Source organism: Melanaphis sacchari, unplaced genomic scaffold (assembly GCF_002803265.2).
Source record: "Melanaphis sacchari strain LSU unplaced genomic scaffold, SCAv2.0 Contig45_pilon_pilon, whole genome shotgun sequence".
NCBI lineage: Eukaryota > Metazoa > Arthropoda > Insecta > Hemiptera > Aphididae > Melanaphis > Melanaphis sacchari.
The window spans coordinates 437,723-465,269 of NW_020271303.1; the positions used below are offsets into that span (position 1 = coordinate 437,723).

Sequence of the window (27,547 nt, forward strand, 5' to 3'; positions counted from 1 at the left end):
AATTTTCTTTTAACGTGTATAACAGAAATGCTTGTAAAAGTATACTATTATTTATATTTTTAAATTGTTTGGAACAGTAAAAATAAACAACACTTAAGTAAAAAAGTGATGATCTATACTTTAACAAAATAAACATGTAGAATTTAACAGAAAACAACTTACTTATCTCTATAGTATACAATATAAACCATAAAACAAAATATTTAAATATCTTGGATGTACTAATATTGACTACATAAAAACTAATTTAATTTAAATTTGAAACATAAATTTAAACTTGTTGTACAAAATTATCTTAAAATAACACAGCAATTTTGACATTGTGAAAATTTATCTTGGTCATTAAAAAAATGTTTTATAATAATAATGTATTATGTAAGGCATCATGTGATTAATAATAATTACTTTGGAAAGGAAAATAACTAGGTATTTCTATTTGTGTCATCTACATCTTCGTCAATTAGTTTGATTGGAGATTCTCTAGTTAACTGTTGGGTTTGATAACTCTGTCCATACAACATAATTTTGTTAAGTTAACATTAGATATGCACACATTTTGATACTGTCAAATAAAAATAGAGAATTATAAAATATATTACCTCAGCAGCTACACTATGTAACAATTCAGCTGTAGTCTTTCCGGTTTGATCCACCATTTTGTACAAAAACCCATCCTTGTTTTTCAACAAATTGTAGGGATGATCAAATTCAACCATTTTACCAGCATCCATTACAAGAACTTTGTCCGAATCCATAACAGTATTCAAACGGTGAGCAATTGTTAAGACTGTACACATTTTAAATTTATTTCTAATTGTATTTTGAATCAATGCATCAGTTCTGTAAAAATAAATCCAAGGAAATTATATAGTTAGGATATTTTACAGTATTAATAAATGATAGTTATTCTATGATTTATTTATTACTGTGGATCAACATTGGCAGTGGCTTCGTCCAACACAAGAATTTTATTATTTCGCACTATAGCTCTTGCTAAACACACCAATTGCCTTTGACCAACACTGAAATTAGAACCGCCTTCAGACATCTTTGAGTTTAGGCCACCAGGTAAATCTTCAACTGCATCTTTCAGTTCAACCTTGAATAATAGTATTATAATTAATAAGAGAAATAACTATTATTCATGCATAAGCATTATTAATATTAACAGTATTAAAATAGAGAAAAATAAATATTGATCATTACTTCATCTAAAGCATTCCAAAGAGCATGATCTGGGTATTCATCAAAAGGATCTAAATTTTTTCGCATTGTTCCCGAAAACAAAACTGGTTCTTGAGGAATGATAGAAAGTTTGGACCTAAGTTCATGTAATCCCAAATCATGAATGTCCAAATCATCAATAAGAATAGAACCTTCATTCACAGCTAATCTAAACAACGCTCCTATCAAAGATGACTTTCCAGCACCAGTTCTACCAACAATTCCGATCTAAATATAATATGGACGTTAATAACTGTTTTAAAATATGATTTAGTACTAAAAATTACTTTTTCCATTGATTCAATTTTTATATTGAGATCTTTCAAAACGTATGGCGAATTTAGGCTATAATGTAAATAAAAGTTTTTGAACAAAATTTGTCCTTTCTGAGGCCAATCTTTTGATGGTTTTTTTTCTAAAAACAATTACTCAGTGTCATTTGATTTACATTTGATTACAACACAATTTAGTTAAAATTACCAGGAGGTGATTCAAGAGCAGCTTCTTGTGGAGCATTTGTATATTCCAATACTCTTTCAACTGATGTCATTTGGTTTTCCAATTCAGCTGATTGTCTCATTCCCCATTGGAACATACCAGTTAATCCAATTGCTTGAGTAATAGCCAGACCCACATTTCCTCCAAATGTATCTAAAATTAAATTAAAAAATAACATTTAAAATATATTAACATTTGTATTATTTTAAGATTATTTTATTTAACTTACTGTTGCCCACAATTAAGAAACTGAATGTAACTACGCTTATATAGATAAGGCAGACTATATCCAACCAAAAACCAAATGCTCTACTTGAAGATATAAATAAATACCAAGCGGAAGAATGTAAATCCTATAATTGTTGAAATAATAAACATATAAATAATAAAAAAAAAAATATAGCTTTTTTACTAACTTGATGGTTGTCAAATTCTTTAGATAAAATTTGTTCTGCTTCAAATGCTCTAATTGTTGTTAAACCTTGTAATGATGCATTTAAATGTGCAAACACGGGACTTCGTGCTATTTTTTTATTACAAAAAAAAAAAAGATTTTTAAAATTTTATATTACTTCACAATAACAAAAATGGTTGATAAAAACTCATGTATGCTTACTAACTCCTTCCAAACGTTTGACACTTCGAGAAGTTGACAAATAAAAAACTCGAATTTTGTAAAAGATGATTGCAACTATAAATGTTGGTATCATAAGATATATGTTAACTATTCCAACAACAATAATGATTCCCATCAGTGTTAATCCAATCTATAATGAACATAAATTCATAAGATTTATTCTCATATATTATTTGTTAAATTAATATTAATATTACTTGTATACAATCCATTAAAGCCACAGGTAACATTTCATCAATTGCACCCATATCTTTTGAAAATCGATTGAGAATTCGTCCTAATAAAATAAAATAAATTATATAAACTTAATTAATATGCAATAATTTATACAATTTTTACCTGATGAATTTGTGTTAAAAAAATACATTGTGGCTCTGGTAATAGCATTAAACATTTTGTTATGCAGATTCATAGACGCTCCCATACAAACCGACACAAATGTAGCAGATCTAACAAGGGTAGAAATGATCATAGTGAATGTTAAGACTGCAAAAACTATGACACAAGCTTGTCGTGAAATTGTCCACCACAGCAATTTATCAGATATAACACTAGTTGTTGATGAAGTTGTACCATTATTATCTGAGGATGTCAATATACTATCATTCACACTACTTGAATTACGAAAAATAAATTCTTCTAAATTAACCCTAAAAATACAATTAGATAAGTAATAAAATAAATACTAAGATAATAATAATGCTGTGCAATACCAATATGTTATCCAATAATCTCCACCAGATGCTAAGGCTTGGGTGAAAACACACATGAACAATAAAAATGATATTTTACAAACATTTCCACCAGCAGAAAAATATGATGAGTATACAGTAAGTGAAATATTTCCAGATGAACGAGTTTCAGCCACTTCAATTGGTTCTTCTTGTGTTTCAAGTTTACTCTCATCATTAGACGAAGCAACACTTTGAGTAGAAACTTGTCTTGATAAAATGGTACGTGGACTTAATGTTTGGGTGCTCGTAAGTTTAGAACTAGATTCATTATCTGATACAACAGTTGTTTCAACTAAAGATCCGAGCAATTTTGTAAAGTCTAAACCAGAAGCTTGAAGTTCCTGATATGAACCTTCAGCTAATATATTTGCCTAAAAAAGAATTTTAACATAAACTCATTAACCATTATTTAAAATTATTATTTACTTATCATTCATAATATTCATAATAAAAAAATATATAAACCTCAGAATTGTAAACTCAATAATACTTACATTTTCCATTAAAACAATTCGATCAACTTTAGTTAAATATTGTAATTGATGAGTAATTAAAATACAAGTCTTTTCTTTCAAATAACCTAAAAAAATTGAATAGTTCACAATTATTTATGTTATTTATGTCATTTATGACAACTTAAGACTCTAATAAAAATTACCTTTAATACATATCTCAAATAAATGCTTGCCAACATGAGTGTCAACAGCAGATAAAGGATCGTCTAATAAATAAATATCTGCTGGTTTATAAATAGCTCTGTAACCAAAAAGTATACAATTTTGAATTATCTCGAAAAAAACAAAATAAAATAATTTTATTATATGGTATATGAATTCATATTTATAGCTGATAAAGCTTCTTTTCAAATAAGTAGAAAAGAAGAAAATGTCTTCAATATCGGTATATTATTTGCAAACTATATTTAATAGGATAAAACATTTCAAACACAACTGACAATAACATACAATAACCTCTAAGATAATAAAATATTTAGTCAAATAAATATTATAAAAAGGTGGATAAAATATGGTTACCGCTCTGCTATACAGTAGATGTCAAGTGAGTCATTGTAAATAAATTTGTTAAATTTAAATTCAATGATACATTGTTGTATACAAAAAATAATTTGAGCGAAGTTGATTTGTCAGCCAATATCACTAAATACATTTTATAATGCATTTTTTGATGATGCAATTAAAATAATTTATTATACAATTAATAGTAAGATAGGCTAATTTAATTTTTACTAAAAATATTGCATTTATTAACATAATAATAATATAATGAGTATAATTTAAACCATATTATATTATTGTTATTAATTGTTTAATCAATACCCCTTTATCATGAAATGACATGAATAGGTTTATGGTATAATTAGATAAAATCTTAAAACTAATCTACATACTTTAAAATGTCATCGTGTAAAATAAAATTTATAATATACATATAAGTTTCGAATCTCCATGAATAATGATTTTAAATTATAATATAATAATATGAACATCATTATTCATCATTTAAATATGTCATCTAGTCAAAATTTAAACTTCAATTTTCTATAAAAAAAAATATTTGTGTTTAAATATTTTTTAAATTGTTTAATTCCAATATGAACTAATGAGGAATATTGTATTTTATTTTCAAACCTTAATTTTTTTACTAAAAACGCTTGTAGTACCTATATACATTTTTGTGATTTTGTAAACATTTATACTACTATGCATGTTAAAACAATTTGGCCTTGTTATTTTTATAATATTTTTGCAGATATAAAAATTACTAAGAGGGATCTTGTATTAAATTTTCAAACAACAAATTTTACATCGTAATTTATAAAAAAAATTATAAAAACCAAAAATTTCACATGCTTAAGATTAACTCAAAGACTCAAAATATTTTAATTTTTAAGATTTATAGAAAATGATAATATGAAAATTTAGAGAATTACAACCAAATAATAAAAAATTTTTAAGGAAATATAGTAATTTTATTGGTAAATAAATAATGTCGTAAATATTTGAACTTCAATGATCATAAAAAAATATTTTGGCTTTTCATTAAAAATTGTATTTTTAAAAAAAATACTGAACTTATAAAGAACCTTTTATTAAATTTTCGAAACTTAGCCATAAATGTAAAATTATGAATTCATGACCATAAAATAATTTGTTAATTTTAACGATTTTGAAGACATTTTTTAAAATTCTATCTTCAAATGCTTATGAAACAATTTTGTGGATTTACTCTTTTTATAAATTTTATAAATAAAAAATTAATGAGAAACTTTTAAATACCTAAAAAAGATTCACAATATTTTGAAAATTATACCATGTATAAAAAATAATAATTTAAACACTGACTTAGAAATTAAAGTTTTTACGGTTATTCATTTTAAATTATAACAAAATAATAAGTAAATTAGTTTTGTCAAAAACTGGCTTAACGTAAAAATTCTTGTTTTTATTTACTTTATACAGTAGAACCTCGATAACTCGAATCAGTTGGGGGCGAAAAAAAAATTCGAGTTATCGAAAATTTGACTTATAAAAGTTCGAGTTATCGAGGTTCCACAGTATTTTGTTTTTGCCCATCATTAAAAATACTGAACAATTTTTACTTTTCACCTTTTCAAGTACCTACTAACTAGATCTAATTTTCTACTAAAAATTACCACTAATGTTGAAAATCAAATCATTTTTACTGACCTAAAGGTGGTGACAGATAAAAAAAACACAAATTATTGTAAAATCAATATATTAATTTCCCCGCTCAGAATCTAAAACTATTGATAATTATTATGAATTTCTTTGCAACAAGCTAACAACTTAACTTACCTAGCTAAATTAATTCTTGCTCTTTGTCCGCCACTAAGTGAAACTCCTCTTTCTCCTACAATTGTTCTATCACCATAAGGAAATTGTTCAAAATCTGTTTTTAATGCACATACTTTTATAACCTGGTTTACAAAAAAATAAGTACACAAATTAATTTAAGGATTAGAACATTTTGTTAACTAGTTACTTTTTTATAACGTTCTTTGTCCATTGGCAAACCAAATAAAATATTTTGTTGAACTGATCCAGCAAATAACCACGGTTCTTGCGATGCATAAGAAACTACACCACGCACAGAAATATTTCCTTCGGAAAGTGGTAATTCTCGTAAAATTGCATGTAATAATGAACTCTGTAATAGATTTCATAATATTATAATCGAAATAATATTTTATAGATCTTGTATATTTTACTTTTCCAGCTCCTACAGGACCAATAACAGCAACTAATCTACCAGGTTTTACGGTTAGATTAATATTTTCTAAGGAATTTTCAGTTTGAGCATCAGTCCACTTAGCTGTAGCATTAGAAACAACTATACCTAAATCGCCTAATTGTTCTGGGTCATTTTGGTCATTTAGTGAGGATTCATCGTTGTCATTAATAATGATTGGTTTTCTAACACCATTAGAAGCTTTGTCAGCTTTTGAACGATTTGCCACTTGAGTGTTTTTTTCTTCATACAATAAAAAATTCTAAAAAAATAATAATTATAAGTAATTTAAATCATATTTATTCTCAGTATAAATTAATCATTTTTAAAATAAACATAAACTCATCCATACTTGAAGGCGTTTTATAGATATTAACATCTCGGCTATTTGTCCAATACCTTGAGGGAAAAATACCGTCATTGTTGTTCGCAATATATTGTAATACGAAGTTATGACAAAAACCTAAAAACATAAAAATGTAGCTTAAATTTTATATTATCTTAAATCCAATATAATGGTTATTATTTTAACTGTGGTAATTTATACTTTTTGAGCGGTTATAAAATTTCCGAGCAGCACGTAAGACAAAATACTGAAGAATAATGCAATTCTAGTATGAAACACTATGAATGATAACAAAACGCCTCTTATGTAAGAAGATCCCTTAATTTGTTGAATTTCTTTCCTAACGTTACGAAACACAAATTACAAATATATTTAAACAAGTTGTTTTATTGTTTTTACCAAATCAAAACTTAATTATATATGAACGTACTTTCTGGCATATTGTACAAGATAGGCAAAAGGTTTTTCCCAAGTGTACATTTTAATAACTTGTATGCCCGAAATGATTTCATTCATCAAACGAACTCTTTCGTCAGTTCGGATAGCCGTCTTCAGTCGAAGTTCCGAAGTTTTTTTACCCAACCATCCTAAAAATTGAACATTTGTTTCATTTATTAAATATTAAATTCCATAATAAGGAACCTATACATAAGCATGCTGTTTTAACAGGAAAATGTATGTATTATTGTGGTAATCAACATTTGAATTGAAATGTTATTTTACAAACCTTGTAGAGGAATGAACATAAGTAACGCGCCTACTCCAAATATTGATGACACGCCTACTTCTTGCCACAAAAAATATGTAACCACAATAGTTTCCAGTGGACCAATCCATAGATAGTGCAGAAAAATTACTGCTATATCGAATCGATTTACATCATTTGATAATAAATTTACAACTTGACCGACCGTGGTTTCGCCAAGAGCAGTTTTACTTAACCGTAATGCCTATACATAATAAATTTCTTATTTTTTTTCTAATACTTATTCACAATAATTATATTGCTATTATTAACTAATATTTCATAAGTCAATCTTTAATATTCAATCTTATAACAATATTAATATATCTTTTAGAACTATAAATATATATACATATATACAATAAACAAAACATGCAAAACAATCAATTATTTTATTTTCTACGTTAAGTATTATTAAAGCTCAAACAACATGCACAAACAATTTACAATTTATGTACACACAATTTAATTTATACATATTATTATTGAAATATTGGTAGGTAGACTGCTAGTAAGTGTATATAATGTAGTTAAATGAAAAAAACGGATGCTTAATTATAACTATACAAAATTTTGGATGATCAACTTTTAAAACCAAAAGTATGAAAATAATGAGAATTATATTCAGGTATTATAGTCCTAAATATAAAAGTTATAGTTACCTACTTGACTAAAAAAACGTATAATATGTATACTCCATGTACTTCACAAGTAGATATACAAATTCTTCAGAAAATATATCAAGTTATTTTGTAAGATACAAAACAAATATCACACAAACTAAATTTGTATAAGGTGTTCAAGAAATGTACTCACATATTGTTTCATATAAAATACATTCACTATGAAATAAAATCATAAATAATATTAAGTATGAGTAATCCAAACATGTTTTTTTATTTTTATACATACAGGTTGTTACAGGTAAAATATTAAGTTATAATTCAAATAGAATTAATTAAATTTACAAATAAATATTCAACTAAACAAACTAAATTATGTTTTGTAGTATAAAACACAGGAAGAATATTTAATTTCAGTAAAATCATAGGATGATAAAATTTAATCTATTCTGCAGTAGAATGAAACTATCATATAATATTAATTTAACAGGTACAAGTAGGATATAATATATTAATATTTATACATTAAATATCATTGATTCATTATTTAATTTTATCATTAATCAAATTAATTTTAAAATAATAGAACAATATAAGATTTAATAATATATAATAACAACATTATAAATAGTATAGGTACTTACTATACCTACATGATTATTTATATGATATATTATTTAGATTTCACATAAAATGTCACTATTTTTAGGAACGGATATTATTTTAAAGTTCCTACATCGTATTAACAGATGTGCAAATAGAAAATTAAAAAAACCGTAAGAAATAACATTCATTAGATAATTATTAGTAGGTATAACGATTAAATTTGTAATAATGGACTTAATATTAAACAGTTTTAATAGTGAGATTATTTATTTTCATCCACATTATCATGTGTTAAGAGTTAAGACTTATATTATCTTAATTATAATAATTGATTATTACAAAACAAATTGTTTATGTGTAATAGCATAGATTAAAATAACCTATAAAAATATGTATATAAAATTGTCTGTGTAATTTATTTATACCAATCTATATTGTTTGTAAATGTAAATTTGGCTAATTAGAAAAAGATAACAAACAAGGGATTACTCGTCACAATAATAAATATAATAGAATATTGCTGTTTCATATATGTTTGAATAACAATAGTAATAAGTAATAACACATTAACTATAAATAATGTATAATTCGTTTTGAGTAAGTAATCAGAAATAGAATAAAATGTGTTCTTCCAAAGCTTTTAAAGAACTTACATAGTCATATAAAAAAAACTTATTAAGTTTTATTAAGAATTTATATACCTTATAAAATATCGATGAACAGCAGGCAACACGCATCTTCATTCCGCAATGTATGATTTCTAATTGTGTTGAATGATACAAGACCATTGTAGCAAACATACTTAACACCAAACCCAATGCATAAAAATATGCATGTTTCAAGTCAGTATGTCTGGACTCATCAGGGTCGAAATATGCTAACAGTCCGCCGATGAGCAGAGGCTGAGACATTCTACATAGATACACACACACATACACACACACATAAAGGTACATATATATATATAATATTACTCATTCTGTTATATATTAAAATAATAATAAAAATAAGATAAAAAATACATAATCTTATTTATGTTTTACACAAATAATAAATTGTATACAAACAATAATGTCCTAAACGTCTATATTTAATTATTTAAGTAATATATATATATATATATTTATCTTTTATTACTTATCAAATAACCAAAATAAAAAAATATATAAAACATTATATTATACCCACAAGCATCAATTTGATCAATTATTATTGAAACTATAAATTGTATAAAATAAACCAATATTATGTGATTTTATGTTCGTTTATCAATCAATTAATATTGATCTGCATATATCTATCAATTTTTAAACAAATGTAGGCATTGCACCGATTAAGCAACTTGTAGGTGATTGTCAATGTTTGAGGGTATACGACAGAAAAGTAGAAGTGGTTTGGACAAAATATCAAGAAGAATTTTCACTCCAAATTTAGTACCATGGCACAAAAAAATTGTTTTCTTACTCTAACTACAGACTTTTCCAAGTCTACTTAGTTGGTACTTAAGTTAAATTCCTGTTAGATATTAAAATTTTAAATAGCCATAAATTATTTTATTTTAATACTTAGATTCAAAAGGAATTAACTAAGTCCAAAGGGAGAAGAAAGTAATTACTACCACAAACTCTTCTTAAAACCATTACTGCAAAAATACACAAATTAAAATCTTATCAAGTATACAAAATAAAATGGTGAGAACACTATTTTAAGATTTATTATAAGTGTAAGAAGTAACCATACAAGAATTTGATTATGAAATGGATACAATATCTAATAACCTATTTATAATTTATATTATTAAATTATATATTATATATACATACTAAAACATCCAAATTAATTATTATATTAGAACCCATGGAAAAACTAACTACATTTTAAAATTAAAAAAACTATTTTTATTAATGGAAATATTTTTTTAATAGGTAGATTTTGGTTTATTTATGGAATTATAATAATTATAGTTATTATATGTAGATAATGCTTATTTTATTTTTATATCTAACTAATTATATAATCAAGTATAGTTGCCAATACATTACAATATACATATATACAAATATTAATAAAACAATATTATGTCTTTATGTCATAATAAATGTTAAATATACATTAGGCTATATAATTACAACCTAATTTTTTGGTTATTTTATTAAACATAGCAAAATACCTTTGACTACTAACTACAAAGTAATTGAATTTAGAATAATAAGTGCAAATAAACCTACTATATTATAAATGTGAATATAATCATTTGCATAACTTGATAGATAATTAATGAAATATCAATTGAAATATTTCTTTTTTAATGTCTATAATCTAAACATCTAACTAAAAACAAAATTATTTTTCTCATATGTTAAAAAAGCATAAGACACACACACAAATATTAACAAAACCAAAATGCAATGCAACAGCAATAAAAAAATAGGAATATAGCAAGTTGACTAAGTTGACCAGCAAAAGATAACATTACAAAAGCTTATTTTATTAAACTAATAGTAACCAACTAAAGAAAATGTTGATAGTCCCATTCAGTAACAAAATTTTAAGTTACTGATACAATTATGATTTGAAATATTACTCACAAAAAAATATCATAGTTTTTATTGTCTTTTATAATTAGTATACACATACACTATACAGTAATTTAAATTTTTATATCTGTCTTTCAATATTAAAATCAAAATTATAGTTATTTCTGACCAAATGTAATATACATTTATTATTTTTTGAATAATAATAATAATAATATATAATTGTAATATAAACAAATTATAAATAATAATAAAATGCAAAATTGCATTGATGCAATTATGAAAACATAGATTATAAAATGTTTATATAACGTTAATAATTAAATAATCTAAACTGAAATCAATTAAATCTAGACCACACTTAAGCATCATACTGTAATTTTATCAATTAGAACTGACTAATCAAATAAATAGTTTATAAAAATTTATAAGTGTTCATTAAAAAGGGTTTATATTACTATATTTAACTTCAATAATATCAACATAAATAATAATTAATTGTATTAATATGAATGGATAAATTTAATAATAATACTGTCTAAACCATGTAATTCTTCACAACAAATAAATAAGTAAAAATATTTACTGAGGGAATCAATTATGCTAGCATATAACAAGAAATAACTTTAATTTATGAATTTGAAAAAAATATCTATCAGAATTAAGATTAAAATTACAGTCAACATTTAAATTTAAAAAGTTGTTTTCAGTTATTTGAACCAACTATAATATATAATGCAAACGTAGAATTAACACATTTCCTTAAAACATTAAATTTAAACTTAAAATCAGATAAAAATGCTATCTTTTGTTTGCCAGAAAAATGCATTAAGCAATCACACTTGTGTTGGGTTAATTAAATACTCATATCGTGAAAAGGACCGCAAAGGTACCTTATTATAAATGAGATAACACGTCGATACGCGCATCTTCATGCCCATATGCGTGGTCAGCATATCGTAGGTGGTGAAACCAAAAGTCTTCAATGCAACGGTTCCCAACAAGCAAATCCCATAAAATATCCCAAGATGAGAAGACTGATCTGATGGTATGTCTGGTTCAAATTGTGCAATTATACGACCCAAGAAGATCGGCTGGCATACACTATATAAGTCATATCAAACACAAAAAATATTCTCTAATAATCAACATGGTTAATTAAAAAAATATATCTGATTTGTCATGTCCCTATATATTATGTTCTAAAATATAACTGAAAATCAATTTCTTCACAGAATTCTAACTTCTAACTATTATTAATAAGAAAAAAACTAAAATATACTAAATAAAATGTAATATTGTAAATAGTCGGTATATTCTAAACTTTTTTAGTTTCGTCCCTTATATTCATAATCAAATTTAATAAATATTATAATGAATTTAAATCAGATATTTTATTTTACTCATACACTTAAGATCAAATAATTTTTACAAATATTTTCAGTTAACAAGTATGTACATTAATTAATATGCATATAATACACAACACAAATTATTAGTAGTAATGAAACAACAAACTACTTTAACTACTTAACATTTAATTAAAATATCTAAATTAAGCACAGAACAAAAAATGCATATGATTTCGTAAATAATAAGGATTAATTCAAAGTATAAAAAATTATTATACATTATTAATACTATTATATTTTATACTATAATTATTATAAAAAATTAACAAAAAGATAAATTTGGACATGCAGTACTTTACTAAATCATAATTTTCTATTAGATTAAAACAGTATAATTTATTAATAATTGCATTAAAAATAATTGTATATCATTTATTTGGCAAGTATATTTTTCTTTAATTAGAGCTTTCTAAAAAAAAAAATGAAAAGAAATTAAAATCTTCACTTATGTACTTATACATCAAAAACATGTTATTACTTGTTTATTTTAACCAATCTGTTGTTGAGTCATAACTATTAAGTCTAACCAGTGGTATTATTAAGAAAAGAAATGCAAAGAAGGCTTTAGGAATGCACAAACCTTAATTTTAGATACAGCATACAGAATAAAGCAGTCTATAGTTTTATAATCAGTTAAATAAATTTTGAACAGCCAAAATTATTAATTGTACAAAGGTTGGCTGGTTATTGTTACTGCAGTTCATTAATTTGATTAGGTTCCTGTTGTAAACTAAGTGCAATTGTTCAAAGTATCAATTATTTAATGAAAACGTTTAATTTAATTTATTTGTATTAAATTAGATTCATTTTAATAAAATTAATATGTTGACTTGGCTAGCCTGTCATTAACACTGATTAAGTGGCTATAACTTACACTCTATGGTCCATAGGTCAATCAATTTTCCCAAACATTTTTACATATGCAATACACAAATCTCTTGCTGCGCTTGTGCGCCCACCTATGAAGGAGGACTTTTTCTAATTTTTAAAGCCCTATTTGGCTAATGTTGAAATGTATAGGATTAGTGGATCTAACTGGGGCTTCCAAAAGAAAAAATTTTAAATTACAAATAATTTGTACAATTAAATATTTTTCTTTTGTATTCCAATTAAAAACAATCTTCTGAAATAGTGAAATTGTTTTTTTAATGTTGTTGACTGTTATTATGGAAATTATATTTTTAATATGGACAGTAATTAATAGACAGATATCTATTGCATAAATACTCAATTACATGGCCAATATGAATGACAAATACAAAATAATGATAGTTCAATGAAATTGGCAGAAATCTATGATGAAAGCTAGAGGAATTAATTGTTGTAAAAAATAAAAATAAGAGAAGAAAATATTTATTGTTTAAAAAACAAATTAAACATAATAAAATGCAGTTTTTAAAAATATAAGAAAGTGAATACTCACTAAAATTTAAAACAAAAGGGAGAATAGTTGTATCAAATTATGAGAATATCAAATTTAAAAGCAATAATCAATGCAAGATACTATTTTGAACAAATTTCAGTTAATGAGTTAATGTTTATTTTGTTTTTCCCCTTAAAAATGTGCATACAAATAAACTGAGAGTAAAGATTTTTAGTGTATTTGAAATATAGTTGGGGTACAATTTTAATTCTAAAATGATTGTGAATTGTTTAAAACAAAAACAAATATTTAAATAATGATGAAATTAAATCAATAATAAATTCAAAATTTAAAACCTATAAAGGAGCACACCGTATATAATATTATGAACAATATAGAAAGAAAATTAATTATAAATTATTATAAAAAATCTGATATTAAATGTCTAAATAAGATATATATATATAAATGTATACTGTGCATTAAAGTGAATCTTTATTTATTACTTCTGAGTAAAATAGAGAAGGTAATTGTTTTAAATGTTCCTTTTATGCCATGGTATAAAATATGTTTGTATAACTAAATAACATTGAAATACACTAATAAAACGAATTAAATCATGTGGGTATTGGAAACTACACATAAACAATTTAATAATTTTTGTTGATAACTGTTTTATTTAAGCTGAATGTATTGGTAAATCCTCTATAATATAGAAGATATATCTATAGAGTTTATAGAACCTTGGATTTACCTGTTGATCAACCATTTAAAAAGTCAGGCTATAATTGTTGTCAATAAAACTATTTAAAATTATTTTCTATCAAAAAATAATAATTTACATGGATTTTTTTTTTCATCTATACATAAACACAAAACATTATTTTCTCTAATAAGTAGGTATAGATTAAAATCTTAGAAGACCATTATATTACAAAAAATGCTGCTTACATCTGACATATATACATTATATGCCTATATGCCTATATAACATTACATAATAGAAAAACTTTCTATATTAGACACAATTAAAAATTTAAATCTTCAAACAAAATAATTTTTTTAGCATTTTATGCTTATATTTATAAAAACTAAAATTAATAGTACAATTACAACAAACTATTTTTATTTTTTTTTTTAAGTGTAAATAATTAAATATTTTTTACTAATGAATTAATCTATAACAAGTATTTAAATATAAAATATTATCCAAATAATAATTATTAAAAAAATTAAATTGCTCATTTAATTTGTCTAGGAATTTAAAATAAAATTATCAAATTGGAGAACACTATTATATAAAAATAAAATTTGATTAAATTTAGCTATTTAATTAAGCATAGGATATTATAGTTTATACATAATAATAACTATCATAAAAAAGTATTACGAGCCAGAGGGCAACCTAACCATCCTTGAGTTGGATTAAATTTTTTCTAGCATATAGTTTTATCATAGTAATATTTTGTAACTTATAAAATGTACTTACATAATCATTTACTAAATGATAAAATTTATTTATAATTTATTTATCTACAACTGAAAATAAAGTAAAATATAATCATTTCGAATAACTTTGATGAATTATATCATGCTTAAAAACATCTATTATTATTACTACTATTTATGAATATTATATTATACTAACACATACTAATATTTTAAACAAGACTAATTAAATTTGAAGTATATAACATTGAAAAAATAAATTTTGAATTTTGAATTTTAAACATGAAATTTAATTGTAGAAATCATATTAGTATGTTATAAATTAAAATAATTAATCCAAATACATATTGGTATCAATATAATAATGCAAATAATACATAGCTATATTCAACTTTGTAGTATGTATATCTACTTTTCTAGTACGAAAAAATAATGGCATGAAATAAATAAAATGTGTACAAGCTTATTTAAATTAGATTGTTAACAATGCAAAGTAAAGAGAAGATAGAAAATAGTGAACAAAATAAGCAAAGATCACAACATCAACTACAATGTTATGTAATTTAAGAAATATAATGTATTATATAAAAATAAACATAAAAAAAAAACCCCATCAGAAACTATTTTGACAAAGAGTTTAAGAATTTACCAAATCAAAGACCAATCTTCAATTTTTTTTAATTCTATCTAATATCATTATTTTTTTTTAAATTTTAACAGATTTTTTTATAGGTTGTGTGTACCTTTGAGTAGATAATAGTGGTTACAGCAACACGTATTTTAAAACCAATTTCAACTTGACCAAGCATATATTGGTGCAGTCCAATTGTGCACAACAATGAAGATAACAGCAATGCAACTGCAGCCACAATTGCTGTGTACAAGTCAGTAGTAGATGGTGAATCAAAATGACCAATCAGGTAACCAATAGATATGGGTTGAATCATCCTGAACAACCAATACAAGGGTATGTGTTGATGAATAACAAAAATGTCTGTTAACCAGTATTAAGAAATCTAAGAAATATGACTCCTTTAGAAATTAGAGTAAAATAAATATACAAAATTTAGTGCCAACTTTATAACAACTAAATTCTTTAACAATACATTTTTCTAAATAACTTTATAATTAGTATATTACTATATTATTATAAAATTTCAACTAGAGGAGCTAATATTATGATATATTACTCTATAATAAAATGAAGCACAGTTTATGATAAAATTTAGTTAACAAATAATTTAAAATATGCAATTCAACTCCACTCAATAAGTTTATAATAAATCAATTTCAAAATACATTAAAATTAAAAACCCGGTTGTATAATTTAGCTATCATTTATTAAGTAAACATAAATTAATTTAAATGGAGATACTATGACCTAGTTGGCTAATTATAAAAATCATAATATGAAATATCAATAAAAAAATATTAAATTAGATAAGAAAGTCTAAAAAAGATAAATAAATAAAAATGGTTTTAACAAAACATCTAACTTTTAAAATATGTATTCCATTATTGAAAAATAAATAAATTATTTTAAAATTATTTTTTAAATATTGTATTTTGTAGATAAATGGCATAAACATGAATAAGTAAGCATAAAACTGAAATATTAAAAAAAAAAAAACAATACACAAGCACTAAATTTAAAAAATGATAAATGTACAACAAGCATTAATGCATCAGTAATGATCTATAGTAAATTATTCAATGATTTGAGCCTTTAAATATTATCAATAGCTGAAAAAATAATACTAAAATAAATTTGTAATGTAATAGGAACTATATTTATTATATAAATTATATAGGTATTTATTTATTGTAATTGTAATAAGTAACTTAAATACTTCTTTTTTTTTTTTTTTAAATGACAATGAAAATTAATTATTATATTTTATAATTATAGCTAATATGTTCTATTATTGAAGTTGATATTAAACAGATAACATAATATAATTTTAATTATTATAAAAGCTAAGTATGGATAAAATAAAATATGTGTTAAGGACAACTGTTTATTTTAAACGTATTAGAACTAATGTGGAAATGTGAAAAAGTGGAATAATAATGACATATCTAAGTTTAAAATAAATAACTCACAATTTACCAGTCATAATAAATGTATACACGCTTTTACAAAATGCATCTAACCTTATTTGTTAAGTCAATATATAAGATATGGGTAAATGTAATGTTAATAACCTAAACTTGTTTGTGTGTAGTATATCAATCTATGATTTTTACAATACTTTATGTAACTTATACAAAAAACAATAATTAATTTCAATCCATAAATAATAAATAGTAAATTAATTAATTCAAATAATTAAATGCTTTTATATTTTAATACATTATTTAAGAATATATAAACAGTTACAAAATAACAGATTAAATATCCATGCAAAGTAAAATTCAAAGTTCTTTTTGTTTTTTAATTAAGTACTTGTCCCACTCTACTTACTTTATCATTGAGTAAATCACTGTAATAATTGTTTTAAATTTGAACTCAGTGATAATTTATTATAGAAAATAAAATAACTTAGAGCGAAGAAATGTGGAATAGAATTTACTCCCTAAAACTAATTTTGTTTAATGATAAATAAAGTATATTTAATTTTTTTTTTTTTTTTAATTATTAATTTAGTTTATATTTAACTATTTTTAATATAAGAAATATTTAAATTTTATAAACTGTAAAATCTATCAAGAAAGTTTGTTTTGAAAATTTGTAAATAATTTTACTTTAAATAATATTTTAGTATATTTCTGCTTTATTAAATTCATGGGGATATTTTCAAATTTTCAGTTGTTTTGGTAGTATATACATAAAAGATACTAATCAGATTTAGTAAAAATTAGTTTAAATGGAACAAATATTTTTTTAAATATAGTAAAAAAGGTACTGAAATAAAAAAAAAATACTACAACTTCATTATAAAAGGATTTTTAGAACACTCCAAGATGGGTCCAATACCACTAACTCAAATTTTAAAATAGATTTCACTAATATACTGTTGTGATTTTATATTAGTTAATTTATAACTTTAAATATTTTGTTTTATTTTTACAATGTATTTCTTTGTTTTTCATTATTATTCACAAGTAATTATAATTACCTGCTGTCTAATTTATATGATTAAGCCTGGCCCATTTAAAACTTAAATAGGTGAATAAAAAATTGGAGATCAGTCATGATATTATGAAATTTAGAGGCATTAACACAAAAATAAGTCATATATACCAAATTTTTAAAGTATATAATCAATAAAACACGGTCCACAAAGAAAAGTTTTTTTTTTAGGCCTCTGTAAGCCTATGTCTACTTTATTAACATAAGACATCTTTTGAATTATAAATGTATAAAACAAAATGAGATTAGTATTGAATGATTTTTCTTTGCAAAATCTATGTTATCCATTTATAAAAATATCAGAAAACTTTTATTCAATTAGTTTTTCTAATAGTTTAAGTAACATACTCAGTTTCAAAATTATACAGTAATTGGTAATTTGATATTTTGCAATGGTTGGAAGACTTCTTAACAGGGATTATAATAGAAGATTTTCATTCTAAGGGAAACTCACAAGTATTCATTGAAAGTGAAAATAGGCAATGAATAGATATAGTCAAAGCATAACAACAGCAGCTAAATAGTATTGAAGAAAATACATCAGTTCCTGGACAGATATCAAGACCTAAAAAGACTAGTATCTCGAAGATTTTCTCTATCATAATTTTTAAATTAGAATATTCTATTAAATCTTCTAAAAAAATAAAAATATAATTGAGTCAGCTTAAATGATTTATCATAAAGTGATGCAAAACAGAAAACAGGCTAAGACATAATATTTGGCAATGGTTCACTTTTCTTGGTTTTGTTTATATAGCTCCAAAAAAGCAGATAATTGTGGATAACATATTTTTGGATACTTGATAAATTGGTAGTATAACATATTCAAAACAATCTTTCACAAGAATCTCAAACAAAGTAGCCAGTAGGAATAATCTTCTATATAGAAGTACCTGAACTTTTGACTTAAGTGTGCATTATTTTTTCTTTTTTAATAATTCATGAAGTTTAAATGTGAACTTATATTATAAAAAAATTATAACTAAGTATTATTACAATTTAAAAAATAGAAGTATACATATTTCTATGATATTTATTTTATTTTACAACATTCATTTTTGACCAAGAAATACTTTTTCAATCTATAGTATTTCTAAATTATATTTTCATAACAAAAAAGAATATTTTTTATATTTTCTTCTATATTACTATATAAAAGATTAAAATAATGAACCACATAAAGCAAAGTTTTCTTAAAATTAAAAGTTGTACATATAATTAAATAATTAATAATTAATCAGTTAAATATTTTTTAAGTGTTTAATTATATAATTATCTATATATACTACCTGTGCATATATTATTAATCTAGGAAATAACTAACATCAGATTCATTGTTTTTCTTTGATATAATTCAAAACAATAACCTTGAATTAAATTATGTTTATATAAGATAATTAAAACTCATGAAACTTAATTTAATTTTTATTTTTATTCACATAAGTGCAAATTAAACCTAACCTAACATAAACATATCTAAATAATTTAAAATTTTGCCATGTAAACTTATTTAAAATTAACAATTAGTCATTACTCACACAAATTTATTTCTAATTTAACAGAACATATACATTTATACTAAAATATGAAAGTTACAATTATTTTATAACTATTAAGATACAACTGTATTCATCTAAAAAAATGTTATACCTTTCCTACTAATCTTAACCCTTGAAAGATTGATATTCTTAGTAATTTGGTTTAGTTTAAAAATTATTTATAAATATATATTTTTTTTTTACCATCATAAAAATTAATTGACTTAACTACCTAAAAAATATATTTCAATTTTAATAGAACCAAACAATTAAGCATCAAACAACTATATAATGTTTTCCTTGGGAATAAATAAATCTTACCTTAATACAATTTCAACAATTGAAAGAAAAAATCCATATAACATTAACTTAGGTCCAAACATTTGAAGTAATGCTCTTAATAGACTAGGCTGTCGATTTGTCTGTTTTGCTTTAGCTAATTCTATTCTCCATTTCCTTAAAATAGAATATGTATAAGTATGTTTGATAGTTTATAAATTTGACATTTTATAAATTTACTTTTCTAACTCATTTCCTAATGTTGCTGAAGAATGGTCGTTTAAAGTTGTATACAAATCATTTACTTCTAAATCTCTTTTTCGTCCAGTTTTAAATAGCTTTAAAGTCCACCTAAATAAAATAAATTAAAACAATTAACTAGTACTAACTAGCTAATACAATTCAACTATTAACTAAATTACGATTAAAATATTATTTAAGTTAGAATTAAAAAAAAACAATACGTTTAAGACACAACTATATAAGCTATAAGCTTAGTACATAAATTATTGTTTTCCGAGTCAATTATCACGTATATTACATGAAAAAACATGCTAAATAACTTTTAACTATTCTTTATGTTGAATTTAAAATCTGATTCCACATTTTTTTTTAGTAAAGATTATTTACAATCAAAGGAAATGAAGCGATTGTGTTAATAAAATAATTTTAAGTTTAAGCAGCCTTTGTGATAGTTAATTTATATTACATATTATATTATTACACTATAATCCATTTATAATTGAGATACTTATGTGTTTTAGTAGAAATAATTATATTGTTTTCAATAATTCACAAATATGTTAATTTATCGTAATTTAAAAATATCTATATATTCTTAAATTTAGTATTTTTTATCTCACTTTCTTAAAGAATATCTGATTAGAACAAAATAAATCGTGAAGTGGGTACGTACTATGCATGTTTATGCATATATAAAAACATGTAGGGTTTTTTTATATATAAAAGTAGTTTATGATTAATATATAATAAAATTTAAAAAGTAAATTATGAAAAATTTTCCTAATTCTAACTAAAATAATCTATAAATAAGGGATATTGTGCATAGCATGGATCTCAAACAAGTAATGATCTAAGACGCAGAGATACTACTACTATTACTTATATTTTTAGAAATAATAAGATATAATATAGTATCATTCTAGTAATCCTAAATATAAATACATAGGTATTGCTTTAAATTATCCTTTAAAATTTGTTATTATTTATACTGTTATTCCAATAAAAGCATAATAAAAAAAAATATATATATATATATTTTTGCACGTGTGACGAGCAGTCTTACATTTTATTAAAATGTTATACGTATTTCCTGTTTTGTATATTATTTTATTATCAACACATCGCATTTATTTACAGTGTTTTCAATTTTTTTTTTTTGAAACACGGTACATTAAAAATATAATTCATTGTTATTAAAAAAATTTTTCACACTAAAAATTAGTAGATAAATATACACATTTATTCCATTAATTGCATTTATAAATTAACACTAAATTAAACAGTACTGGTTGATAATATAACATATCAAAATTAAGAATTAAGTTATACATATAAAAGACAACTCATCAGTTATTTTTGACAGACTAAACAATGTACATGTTTAATTTATTCATAATTAATTACCCAAATGTGAGGATTTCAAAAATGTTGGCTTTGGCTCTAGGATGAGGAGGCCGCTCTTTTTTAAATCCAGCGTCCATAATTTACCTAAAACAAAATAAAATATGAATTATTGTTTACAATACCAAATATTTGTATTTTTTTTTTTTTTTTTTTTTTTTTTTTTTTTTATCATCACTGACTTGTGCAAATATTGAAATATACATATAATAATGAGTAGACACTATGCATTGTAAATCTATAATTTTCAAACACGAATTACGATATGAAATCGGTAATAATAAAGACCATAAAGTTAACACATGATATATTAAATATATTGTTCCCTACTTCCCTGTTAATACAACTTTAATATAGCATTAATAAATCGAATGATTGAAAAAATATTAATTTAGGATGATAAATCATTTAACTTAAAAAATAATTAATAGCCACATATCTATACAAAAACATTAAACAGGTAGTCAGGATTTACTCATAACTTATTATTGTACATTTGTACAATTGATTACATTACATATTAGATTCCAAGCAGGAGCGATGAATGCATTGGGTTCAAAATTATAAGGGGTTTTTTTTCAAAGTGATACAACTTGAAAATGTTACATATAGTTTCTAAAATGTTTATCTAACGATAATTTTACATTTTGAAAATCTAGTCACAATTATTTTTATAAGCATAATATAAAAATACAATTTTGTCAAAATCACGAAAATGTGTAAATTATCTTATAGCTGAATATTTATACAATTTTCAGTTTTAATAACTAATACTTACAAATTAAATAAAAGTTATTACCACACAAAGCCATTATATTATTGACATTCTTACTGCCCTTAAAATAAAAAAAAAGTTTAGTGTAAACCCATATAACTTTTTATAATAATTATTTGAAGTTAAAATATTGATAAATTTAGATATTCAAACGTAAAATAACGATTTTTCTCTATAATTATTTTGTTGTAACACAAAAAATTAGTTTAAGAAACTTAAAATATTGCACTGTTGATAATATTTTCTGTACACGATAAACCTATTATTCTAGTAATTACGAAGTCTTTCATCAACGGTAAAAGGCATTTCCTCATAAGTTAACATGATAGGAATAATGTAATATTCTTATAAAAAGTTGTAAAAAATGTCTACAACTTAACTTAGATACTAATAGAAAAATAAATTACAAATATTAACATTAATAAATCGTAAAATATTCTTAGAAATAGAGACTGGCCCACCGTTCCGCTCAACATCGTTATTCGTATGCAATGATTAATCATTGTCGTTATTCGTATGCAATGATTAATCATTGAATTTTCATATTTATAACACATTCATATCAATGACCAGGTATACTCTAAAGTATAAATCCTCCATTGAGTACCTATACAACAGAGCAATGACTTCCGCAGGTTTTGTTATCTTGTTGTTTTATAAGATTTTTTCAATAACTACTGAACAAAAAAATGTGATGTTTTAATAAGTAAGTACAAAATGTATGTATTATAATTCATCTATTAAAATAATAAAACCGGCAACTGAAACTTGTTGCTTAAATTAAGTTAAATTGATATTTCATTCCCACCAATGCCCAATATGTAAATTGTATACAAATTATTCAAGATATTATTAACAGTTACAAAACATCTTAAATAATTGTTATTAAATTATTTCAATAAATTAATGGTAGTAATAAAATATAAAAATTAGATAAGTAATGACAATAAGATAACACTGTTACTCTAACTCAAATGAATTATAAGATCTCCAAACTTAACAAACAATGAACTATTTAACATTTGAACGAATTGTAAGAGCAACCTTGAATAATAGAGTAATTAGAGAATATTACATGAATATATATATATTATATATACTGACATATGTCATGCACAACAAAAGAAGACATTGAGCAAAACAATAATAAAAATGATCGTTCATTGAAACTATAGGTATAATATTATGTCAAGGGCGTATAAAATCATTACGTTAAACCAGGTATATTCCAACTATTTATATACTTATATAATATGAGTTCCAATGTTTAGTTGCTTAATAGGTAATATAAATTTAGTAAAAAATATATTATAGGTACGAACTTTAAAACAAAGTTTTACTGATTATAAATAACCTTCGATAACCTTATTGATTTTGTGTACAACCAAAAATGTATGCAAGTATATAAAAAGTTTACACATATTATGTTATTACATAAGGAAATGAAACATAATTCATACACAGAGTACTTAACCAACAAACTTTTTTTAAGAATATAAGAAAATAAAACATGGAAGGCGGACAGCAAACTTAATAATAAATCTTCACATTTACAAAAAAATAATTCTAAATGGAATTCAAATAAACCAATATTTAGATGATATAAAAATTGGATAAAATCAAAAAATTAATATTAATAGAATGTAGAATTAATTTTATTCGAATTTCTACCATAAAAATAATTAATAGAAAAACATAATATGGAGAGTCTTATATTTTGTATAGTAAATAAAAAAAAAATCATTAAAATTTTAATTTACATTATTATATACTTATAGAGCAATAATCTATTTAATATAATGAATAAATATTGTTATTGATAATTAAAATTAGAATATATTTAGTGAAAATAATATTTTATTTTATTTTTTTATTTTAGATATCGTAATTTTTATTTTTGTTTAGATATTTAGTTCTGTAGTATTAGGTACGCATTTTAATTTATTACACTTCAGTTAATTACTTAATTACCTACACTATATAGATGACGCAATGTTTAAATAAAAGCGATTTGATATAATTTTCTCTTAAGTTTAGGTACATCATACATGTTAGTACGTATTTATATCACTACAAGGAAGCAAAATATATTATATTATTACATTTTTATTTAATATAAATTATATGTGTAGTAAATTAGTAGATATGAATTTATTACTTATATTAGAGTATATTCTATAATTTGTATAATTTTAATTTTTTATGAAGTACGTATATCAATAATTTTTCTTCGTGTGTATTTATATATTGTATATGATATCTTCTGGTATATGTTTTTAGTCATTAGTCATTACTTATTAGCTTTTTATAATAATATTTTTATTTCGAATTATTAACCATTAATACCATAGTTTTTAATGTTTTGTTTGTGTAATAATAAAGGTAGTGTAATTTATTACAATTAATGATAGATAGTTGGATGTTAGACTTACGTGAAAAATAAACCTGTATTATACAAATAAATTATCGTTATCACAGCTATTTTACGACAAATATTCAAAACTCATACACGTATTAATTATTATTGTAAAACGAGGTACGTACTTTTATCACGGATAGAGTTATGATAAAGTCTATTATATTATGTTTTGAGCATATATTATTAAATAAGGTATAATATGTCTATTGCCTGTTTATTTATATTTTCTTTATGATATCTGGAGCTGTTGAACCTTATTAGTTATTTCCAGGGCTCGAAACTTAAAGCATTTGCTTGTTTTTATGGATTGACTTAAAGTGTAGTAAAGTAGTATGGAAGTGTTTATTATGTTACAACACGTTCAATTATGAAATTTTTAAGTGCTTTTTTTCTATTTTTTCCTGCTATGTTGTTTATGATAGAATAAACAATAAGGCAAAATAACTCAAAAGTTAAGTTTCATTTTTTTATAATACAAAGATTTATTTATTTTTTAGTTAGAAACTTTTCCTAATCATTATCTTGACTAAAATAAACTTCACTTCAGTCGAAATTGGACCACACCATATTGTTCAGGCATGATTTATATAAATTACATAAACTTTATCACGGTTAATGAACTCATTTATTTATTATTTCATGATAACATTTACGTGTTACGCAATGTTCACACTTCGTACTTACGAATATATCATTATATAATTAGATAGTCACAAAATTATTATTTTTTTTATCATTTAGCCAGATTTATAAATATAAATATGTAAAAAATTTTTTGATTGACCATTAAATTAACATTTTTGAACCATACCAAATTATATAAGTACTCGATTATTCAAATATTTCATAAAATAATATTGATATAATCATAATAAAATAACATTAAAATTTGGAATATTGACTGATTTTGGAATTATGATCTCATAATTTATTTATTTATTTAATGATCTCATTTGGATCATTTCAAAGCAATATAATATAATAATTATTTTTTAATTTTTAAGTAATATTAATGTTTTACATTTTGAAAATAACTTTAACCTAAGATAGGCTTACAGGATATTTTCAAATTTTCAAATCTCTTAATATAATAACAGTAAAAATTGTTCAGATGTATGATTATATAAGAAACCTTAGGATAAAAGTTTAAAATTATAATTATCCATAAAATTCTAAAACAACTATTTTAAATTTAAAATAATTTTACAACGACTATGGTTAAAAATAAGTAATAACTAATAAGGTTTAACAGCTCCAGATATCATAAATATCATAAAGAAAATATAAATAAACAAACAATAGACATATACCTTATTTAATAATCTATGCTCAAAACATAATATAATATACTTTATCATAACTCTATCCGTGATAAAAGTACGTACCTCAATATTAATTCTACAATATTAATTATTATGTGTATGAGATGAATATTTGTCGTAAAATAGCTGTGATAACGATAATTTATTTAAACCTATAATACAGGTTTAGTTTTCACATAAATCTAAAATCCAACTATCTATCATCAATTACAATAAATTACACTACCTTTATCACTATACAAACAAAACATTAAATACTATGGTATTAATGGTTAATAATTGGAATTAAAAATATTATTATAAGAAGCTAATAAGTAATGACTAAAAACATATATCAGAAGGTATCATACACAATATAAATAAATACACCCGGAGGAAAATTATTTATACACATACTTCACAGAAAATTAAAAACTATACTAACTATAGAATATACTCTAATATAAGTAATAAATTCATATCTACCAATTTATTATACATATATATTATATATATTAAATAAAAACAGGGCCGGATTAACATTAACATATAAACAATACATAAGCAACTACCCAGAGTGCTAAATTTTAAAGGGCGCAAAGTAGAATCTGATGCCAAGTCATATTTTTATTTATTTGTTTTTTTTTCGACAGATTTTGTATTGAATTTTATTGAAAATTAACTAAAAAATTCTTGATTGCTTTAATATTTTTGTTTTGTTTGAATTGAGATAAATAATAATTGGTTTATTTTTATCTGTATTTTCCATTTATTGTGTACTTAAGCTTTGTGAATTAACAACACGGTTTAAAATCGTTTATTTCCAAAAATTATTAGCCGGCATTGTTGATCGTGAGTTATTATAAATTAAAATAATGATCAAACAAGATAACATTATTATTATAGTATATTATTTCCAGATTAGTGTATAAAATTAAAATTTATAAATAATTTAGGTATATTTTATGCAGCAACGGCTGTAGCCTTAGCAATAATTTTGCCGATTTATAGGTA

The 27,547-nt window shown here is 23.0% G+C and overlaps 1 protein-coding gene across 3 annotated transcripts in view; it reads right to left on the bottom strand.

The window, feature by feature from the left end:
- Positions 1-208: 208 nt before the first annotated feature.
- The window catches only part of LOC112598166 (probable multidrug resistance-associated protein lethal(2)03659), a 42,510-nt gene continuing 15,171 nt past the window's right edge, over positions 209-27,547 (bottom strand). The window contains exons 2-26 of one of the 3 annotated variants that reach the window (XM_025344545.1): positions 22,042-22,125; positions 20,635-20,745; positions 20,437-20,571; positions 9,385-9,595; positions 7,437-7,659; positions 7,140-7,296; positions 6,911-7,049; positions 6,716-6,826; positions 6,344-6,625; positions 6,118-6,282; positions 5,931-6,052; positions 3,752-3,849; positions 3,588-3,673; positions 3,073-3,464; positions 2,699-3,009; positions 2,557-2,636; positions 2,339-2,489; positions 2,139-2,245; positions 1,952-2,075; positions 1,705-1,875; positions 1,512-1,639; positions 1,207-1,452; positions 927-1,099; positions 600-840; positions 209-506 (exon numbers count right to left, since the gene is read on the bottom strand). In XM_025344545.1, the coding sequence (XP_025200330.1) occupies positions 423-506; positions 600-840; positions 927-1,099; positions 1,207-1,452; positions 1,512-1,639; positions 1,705-1,875; positions 1,952-2,075; positions 2,139-2,245; positions 2,339-2,489; positions 2,557-2,636; positions 2,699-3,009; positions 3,073-3,464; positions 3,588-3,673; positions 3,752-3,849; positions 5,931-6,052; positions 6,118-6,282; positions 6,344-6,625; positions 6,716-6,826; positions 6,911-7,049; positions 7,140-7,296; positions 7,437-7,659; positions 9,385-9,595; positions 20,437-20,571; positions 20,635-20,745; positions 22,042-22,118 (4,125 nt within the window). In that variant the 5' untranslated portion in view covers positions 22,119-22,125 and the 3' untranslated portion in view covers positions 209-422. Of the gene's footprint in view, positions 507-599; positions 841-926; positions 1,100-1,206; positions 1,453-1,511; positions 1,640-1,704; positions 1,876-1,951; positions 2,076-2,138; positions 2,246-2,338; positions 2,490-2,556; positions 2,637-2,698; positions 3,010-3,072; positions 3,465-3,587; positions 3,674-3,751; positions 3,850-5,930; positions 6,053-6,117; positions 6,283-6,343; positions 6,626-6,715; positions 6,827-6,910; positions 7,050-7,139; positions 7,297-7,436; positions 7,660-9,384; positions 9,596-12,113; positions 12,325-16,187; positions 16,393-20,436; positions 20,572-20,634; positions 20,746-22,041; positions 22,126-27,547 lie in introns of all 3 variants that reach the window. The other 2 variants (XM_025344546.1, XM_025344544.1) reach the window with 2 other exon arrangements.